The sequence below is a fragment of the Wolffia australiana genome, chromosome 9 (assembly GCF_029677425.1).
Source record: "Wolffia australiana isolate 7733 chromosome 9, ASM2967742v1".
In the NCBI taxonomy this organism is placed as follows: domain Eukaryota; kingdom Viridiplantae; phylum Streptophyta; class Magnoliopsida; order Alismatales; family Araceae; genus Wolffia; species Wolffia australiana.
Window position 1 is genome coordinate 6,489,625 of NC_135843.1, and position 7,715 is coordinate 6,497,339.

Below are 7,715 nucleotides of genomic sequence, written 5' to 3' on the forward strand. Positions count from 1 at the left end.
ACGGTTTTATTCTGTCCAAGACGATATGATCGTTGTGCGCTATTTTTTATATGGATCTGATTCAATTCATTCTATTGCAATGTGCGAATCATCTTTGGAACCCCACGTAGAGGTGAGGTTCAAAAAGGGGGAAGGAGTGAATATATGGTATCGATTAGGGAGGTCTAGATAAAAATATCTTGATCTCGTATAGAGAAAATTGAGAATAAACCCGTTGGATTATCTATAGTTGTTGAAGTAACAAGTTTTATCAATTTGAGAGACACTAATCACAGAAAATAAAATCTATATTTAATCAAGGAAAAATATCATATTTTGAGAACTTGAAATAGAGAGAAATTATTAATACAAACTTATTCAGCCTAGAAGCTGAACACCCCAATCATCATATTTAACACGACAAATTATCAACAGAAACTTATCCAGCGTGGAAGATGAACATCTAAAATTAATCACAATCTATCTAATCGACGTGTAAACGCTATTGTCAGCCAATCATTTCTAAATCAGACGACTGACACAGTCACGGCTTTCTCCGGTGATTTCTTCTGTGGGAAGGCTCGGCTGGCGTCCTTGAGCATCTGAACGACTGATCTCATGGAGGGTCTCAAGGCAGGGAGCCTCATTGTGCAAAGGACGCCAGTTCTTAGAACCTTGAGAGCTTCTTCTCTTGACGATTGGGGGATGCTTGGATCAAGCAGCTCTGTTGGGCCGTCTCCGTCTTCCCCCATTTTTGCATAAACCCATCCGACTATGTCTTTGTGCTCTCCGAAATCAGCCTCGATCGGTTTTCGCCCTGTCGCTAACTCCAGCAGCACCACGCCGAAGCTGTACACGTCGCTCTTCGTGCTCAGCCTCGCCGTGTACGCGAATTCTGCGCATTGAAGGTTGATTATGATGATGATCCATGATGAATAATGCATAAAAGATGGTTAAGAAGTTTCTCCTCACGGCGATTATGATGATGATGATGATAATGGTGGAGGATGTTGGTGATAATTATGAAGAAGGTCCCTCTCGACGATCATGTGGAAGAGGGTGAAAAAGATACGTCTTCGTATTGATGTTGATGATGATGATAATGGAGTATATTGATGATAATTATGAAGAAGGCCCTCATCGAAGATCATGCGGAAGAGGGTGAAAAAGATACGTCTTCATATTGATGTTGATGATGATGATAATGGAGCATATTGATGATAATTATGAAGAAGGTCCCAATCGAAGATCATGCGGAAGAAGGCGAAAAAGATACGTCTTGATGATGGTGGTGATGGTGATGATGATGATGAAGGAGGATACTGATGATAATTGTCAAGAAGGTCCCAATCGAAGATCACGCGGAAGAAACTGAAAAAGATACTTCTTCATGATGATGATAATGAAGGAAGATATTGATGATAATTATCACGAAGGTCCCTATCGAAGATCACGCGGTAGAAGATGAAAACGATCCCTCCTCATGTCGGTGATAATAATGGCGTGAGGATGGTTATGATAATGATCCGGAGGGTCCCCATCAAGATCACGGAGATGAAGATGAAGAAGATCCCTCTTGATGGCAATGATAATGATGAAAATGGCACAAGGATAGTGATGATATTGATCCGAAAGGTCCCTATCGAAGATCACGCTCAAGAAGATGAAGAAGATCCCTCCTCATGACGATGATGACGAAGAGATAGGTGAGTGTGGTGATGATAATGGTGGTGAATATGCGGATCATGATGATAGTGATGAAGATGGGGATGACCACGACGAAGAACAACGGCGGACAAGACAGACGATAATGACGCGGATGTTTAAGAGGAAGATGACGATGGACCGACTCGAAGGTCGATAATAACGATCACGAGAGTGATGATGAAGAGGAAGATGATGCTGATGATGATGAAAAGAGTGATGAAGAAGAAGAAGGAGAAGACGAAGATGATGATGATGATATTAATGATAATGAAAATGATGATACTAATGATGATGATGATGTTAATGATGATGAAGAGAGTGATAAAGAATAAGAAGAAGAAGACGATAATGATGACGAGAGTGATAAAGAATAGTAAGAAGATGATGATGCTTTGATGACGAGAACGATAAAGAAGAAGAAGAGAAAGGAAAAGATGATGATGATGATGATATCATGACGAGAGTGATAAAAAAGAAGATGATGATGATGATGATGATGATGATGATGATGATGATGACGAGAATGATAAAGAAAAAGAAGAAGAGAAAGGAAAATAAGAATATGATGACGATATCAGGACGAGAGTGATAAAAAATAAGTTGATGATGATGATGATGTCGAGAGTGATACAGAAGAAGAAGAAGAAGAAGAAGAAGATGATGATGATGATGATGATGATGATGATGATGAAGATGATGATGATAAAAGACGATCCCTACCTGGTGCAATATACCCAAGAGTTCCCGCGACGTGGCCGGTGGATCCATCATCGCCGGCGCCGGAGAGCACGACCTTGGCCGCGCCAAAGTCCGCAATCCGCGGCTGAAACGACTCGTCCAGCAGAATATTGCTCGACTTAACGTCGTGGTGAATAATTGGCCGACTGAGCCCGTGGTGCAAGTACTCCAATCCCCTCGCCGCGCCCACCGCCACCTCGTACCGCGTAAACCATTCAAGGCCCCCTCGCCCCTTCCCTTCCACTTCCCCGTGCAGATGATCCCACAAGCTCCCATTGCACAGATACTCGTGGACCAGAAGCAGCGACCCTTCCTCCCCTGTAATACTGCAAAATAGCTTCACCACGTTCGCATGCCGGATCGAGCTCAAAGCCGCTACCTCGGCCTCGAACGCCTTCGCCATCGGCTTTCGTATAACCTTCACCGCCACTCTCTGCCCTTCCCCCAATTCCACTCTGTACACTTCCCCGGATCCGCCTCTTCCAATCAAATTCTCTGCTCTTATCCCGCTTACGATCTTCTTCTCGTCGAATGTCACCGCTTGGAAGGACTTCATGTCCCAGGAATTCCCCGAGAGCGCCGATACGCCTTCCTTCTTCTTCGTCTTGAAGAGATACCAAGCGATGAGGACCGCGGCTATGGCCGCGGAAGCGATGATGGGGATCACCGTGCTTAACTTGGCCTCGCGGGAGGAAGAAGAGGGTCCGCAGCGGCGGAGAAAGCTCGCCGTGGAGCTGCAGAGATTAGCGTTTCCGGAGAAGCTTTCGCTGTAGGCGTCGACGGCCAAGCTCTGGGGCAACTCCCCGGTTAAGTTGTTCCGAGAGAGATCCAGAACGTTGAGCTTCAGCGCCGCCAGCGCCGCCGGAATCTCCCCGGAGATTCCATTGTCGGAGAGATTCAAGGAGTTGAGATTGGGGAGAAGAGACAGAGCAGCGGGGATCGCGCCGGAGAGAGAGTTATCCGAAAGACTGACCTGCGAGAGAGAAGAGCAGGAACCCAGCGAAGAAGGAATCTCTCCCTTTAATCTGTTGCTGTGAAGATCGAGTCTTTGGAGTTTCTTCAGGTCTCCAATGGCGGCCGGAATCTCCCCGGAGAGGAGATTATCGCTGGCTTCGATGGAGACGAGAGAGGCGGCCGAGGAGATAGCCGCTGGCAGCTCCCCGGAGAACTGATTCCCGTTGATAGAGAGCTGCGAGAGAGCTTTCGCCCGCCCAATCCCTTCCCCGATCGCTCCCGAGAAGTTGTTCATGGCGAGATCGATGATGTTCACTCTGGGGAGAGCCCAGATTCCCGGAGGAATCTCCCCGGAGAGCAGATTCTTGCTAACTCGGAATCTGATCAGAGATTCGCAGAAGCTGTAGCTCGCGGGAATCTCCCCGGCGAATCTGTTCTCCAGCATAAGAAGCCTGGTCATGGCGCCGTTCTTGCACATCTGCGGAGGAATCGGCCCGGAGAGAAGGTTCGTGGAGACGTCGATGAAGTCGAAGTCCGCCCACTTGCCCAGATCAGAAGGGAGAGCTCCGGAGAGTTGATTACTGTAGAGAGAGAGATTGACGAGGTTGCGGAAGTTGCCAAGCTCGAAGGGGACTTGCCCGGAGAAGTTGTTCTGGAAGAGCTGAAGCGAGACGAGCTTGGTTAAGTATCTGATCTCGGAGAGATCGCCTTGGAGATTGTTCATGGAGGCGTCCAAGTAGACGAGATTCGAGAGCTTGCCGAAGCCCGCGGGAAGCGTCCCCGTGAGAGAGTTGTTGTACAGCTCCAGCTGCCATAGCTTCTCAAGATTGCTGATTTCTCGCGGGATCTCGCCGAGGAGAAGATTATCCGCGAGCTCGAGGCTCTCCAGAGCCGTCAGATTCCCGATCCACGGCGGGATTGTACCCTGGATTCCGCAGTTGGAGAGGTAGAGAGACTTGAGCTTCGTCATGGTTGAGAGCTCCTCGGGGAAGGAGAGGGTGGGATTGAACGGGTTGTCCCCCAGCCCGAGAGAAGACAACGACGGCATGGAAAGCAGAGATCGCCATGGAAAATCACCCGTAAACGCGTTGCCGGAGAGATTCAGAGCTTGTAATTTCTTCAGAGAAGAGAGGTCGGGGACGACGCCGGAGAGAGAATTCCCGGAGAGATCGAGGAATTCGAGATTAACGCAGGATCCGATCGCGGTGCCGAAACCCCCGTAGACTCCGGTGGAGGATAGATCGAGCTGGGCGAGAGATTGAAGCCTGCAGATGGATTTGAAAGGAATTGTTCCGGATAACTTCTGATTACCCAGATGGATTCCGGAGACGGAACTTCGATCTTCGCAGGAAACGAAGGAGAACTCGCAGGGGGGGTTGTCTTCTCGCCAGGATTCGAAGCCGGGGGCGAGGTGGGAGATTCCGAGAGAGAATTTGAGTTCTAGCAGGATCTTGAGCTCGTCGGAGGGCGACTTCTGGCCATTGGCGTGGCCGGCGAAGCTCGAGAAGAGGAAGAAGGCAACGGAGAAGGAAGCGAGAAGCGGCCCCGCCATTGCGCGACGGGTCTCCGGCGAGGGAGGAGAAGAGACGGCGGATACGTGCTTTGAAGCTGGTCGTTCAACAGTCCGCCGCGAGAAAGGACAGAGTAGCTTCTGTACGCATATTTTCGAATAAACCCTTCTTCCAACTCTATCTTATCCTTCTGTCCGCGAATCTAAGCTCCCTGGAAAATTATATATAGGCCCTCTTTTTCGATTATTTTATGATTCTGTACGAAACCGGGGGTACGGCTCGTAGGGAGTTCTTAGAATAAACCCTTATTGAGGGTTTTCGTTGCGGAAGAGGGCTGTTTTTCTGGGTGACGTGGCCACCAGCGTTGACAGTTGGCAGCATGTGTCGTTCTTTGTCACGGGGCTCTCTCCTTTATCACGGGCGCTGGTCTAAGCAAAAATAAATAAATAAAGGTCAAATTCTTTGTGGGGAGTATTGGTAGTTTCCTAGTCTTCCTTTCTCTGTCTAAGATTTTTTTTTATCAGGGAAAAAAGAATGTAAAGTGAGGAATGTTTTTTTTCTTTGTTTCCATATTTTATCCTCCTTTTCTCTCTCTCTCTCTTGATCGTTTCAGTTTCTCTCTCCTCCAACTCTGTTATTATTTCTATCAATATATCTCTCTTTTCCATATCTGGGTCTCTCACTTTCTTCTTTATCTTTCTTCTCTGATTTTCATTCACTCTGTATCTGATTTCTTAGTTCCCCATTCTCTCATTACAGTTGGTTTTGATCAATCTTTCCCTCTCTCTCTTGTTATCCATCCTCTTAACCCATCTCCTTATAACTTGGTCTTTCTCTCACTACCTCTTTTCTCTCACTATCTTGCTCTCCCACCTCTAACTCCTCTACTCTACTCCCTCTCACAAGCTTTCATTGGGTATTTCCTCTCCATCTGTCCAAGTCCATTACCTATGTTTCTCTAACTTTCTCACTATCCTACCTCTAAAATCTTCTAATCTATTCCCTCTCACAAGCTTTCACTTAGTATTTCATCTCCTTTTATCTAGGTCTTTCTCCCTATCTATCTGTGCTAGTCCACTATCTCTTTTTCTCTCACTATCTTTCTATCCCAACTCTTAACTCATCTACCCTAGTCCCCTTTCACAATCTTCCATTCATTATTTCCCCTCCTTTTATCTAGGTCTTTCTCCCTGTCTGTCCTAGTCCACTACCTCTTCCTCTCAATACCCATCTTCAGATTAGAAATGTACTGAAGAGAAGAAAGAGGGGGAGATGGACTAAATTAGTGGCACAAGTGATAAATAGAAAACTAGACGTACCCTTTTTGTTTCCTTCACCACAAGCGTATGAGGACGTCACTTCACAGAGTGTACCTAAATTTCTGTCCCCTCACTCATCAATTTAATGATTGAATCTGGCCAAAGCCTCATTAATGAAGCCCTCTTTCAAACACAAAACAAATGAGTGACTACGTCACTTCACAGGTTGTAAAGTATCTGTCATTTCGCTCCACCATTTAATGAACGATGCGCCCCTACACCTCATTATTGGACACTTTCTCTTTTTATTTCTCAAGTACACACAAGCAAACGTATTTGAACGTCACTTCACTAGGTATACCGCAAAGCTTCTATCACTTTGCTCCCCCACAGTATTGCCCCTACCCAAACCCTACAATCATGTATTCTCTCTTTTTCGCTGTACTTACGCTTCTCTCTGTTTTCCCTCCGTCATTCCCCTACTTTCTCCGTTCTCTTTATGTTTTTTTCTTCCTACTCTCTCTCTCTCTCTCTCTAGCTGTCTGTAACACCCTTTCCCTCACTGTACTTTCGCTGCTTTTGTCTGTTTTCCTCTCCATTATTCCACACTCTCTCCACTCTCTTCATTTGTTTTTTTCTCTCTGTCTATCTGTCAATTTCTTTCTCCCTCCCTCTCTCCTCTCTCTCTCTTCCCCTCTCTATCTCCCTCTCGCTCTCTGTCTCTCTGTCTATCTTTTCCATCTCTCTATCTCCCTCCCACTCGTTGCCTCTCTGTCTGTGTCACTCTCTCTCTTTTTCCCTCTCTCCCTCCGTCTCTCTCTATCTTCCTCTCACTCTCTATCTCCCTGTCTCTCTCTCTTTCACTCTCTCTATCTCACAGTCTGTCTCTTTCTCTCACTGGCTCTCTCTCTGTGTTTTACTTGAAATCTCTCTCTCTCTCCATTTTAATCTTCCCTCTCCGTTTTACTCTTTCACGTCCTCTCTCTCTCCCTCTTTTTCACCCTCTCCGTTTTTCCTCTTTCACGTCCTCTCTCTCTCCTTCTCTTTCAACCTCTCCGTTTTACTCTGTCACATCTCTCAGTAACTCTTTTTCACCCTCCCTGACAGAGAGTCTCTGTTTTACTTTTTCACTTCTCTCTGTCCCTCTCTTTCTCTTTCTCCGTTTTACTCTTTCATATCTCTCTCACCATTGCATTCTTTCACTGTCTCCATTTTGTTCTTTCACACCTCTCTCTCCCTCTGTTTTACTCTTCACCTTGTCCGTTTTGTTCTTTCACCTCTCTCTCCCTCTGTTTTACTCTTCACCTTGTCCGTTTTATCCTCTCTCTCTCTCTCCCTCTCTCTCTCTCCCTATTTTTGCTATCTCCGTTTTATTATTTCTGATACAAGGAGGAGTGTATCAATAGGCAACTCCATAGGCAACTCCCAAGGTGAAAATGAAGAAAGCTTCTCTATTCAAAATTCAATGCTGTCTACATCAATGGAGTGGCACTTTATAGCCTTTCCCCTGTGACTTCTGGAGGGAAAATATAAGAAAATTAAATATTTAACAATGAATTCAAAATTT

At 46.2% G+C, this 7,715-nt stretch overlaps 1 protein-coding gene across 1 annotated transcript; it reads right to left on the bottom strand.

The window, feature by feature from the left end:
* Positions 1 to 269: 269 nt before the first annotated feature.
* Positions 270 to 5,005, bottom strand: LOC144707486 (Leucine-rich receptor-like protein kinase family protein). The gene is made up of 2 exons (XM_078580614.1): positions 2,407 to 5,005; positions 270 to 874 (listed from the first exon to the last, which is right to left on the bottom strand). The coding sequence occupies exons 1-2, from the start codon at positions 4,928 to 4,930 to the stop codon at positions 507 to 509; spliced, it is 2,892 nt and encodes a 963-aa protein (XP_078436740.1). The 5' UTR covers positions 4,931 to 5,005; the 3' UTR covers positions 270 to 506.
* Between the last annotated feature and the right edge of the window lie 2,710 nt (positions 5,006 to 7,715).

Coding starts and splice junctions, on each gene's coding strand:
- LOC144707486 (XM_078580614.1), bottom strand. CDS start 4,930: ATGGCGGGGCCGCTTCTCGCTTCCTTCTCCGTTGCCTTCTTCCTCTTC. Junction 875..2,406: donor TCTTGGGTATATTGCACCAG/GTAGGGATCGTC, acceptor TTCAATGCGCAG/AATTCGCGTACACGGCGAGG.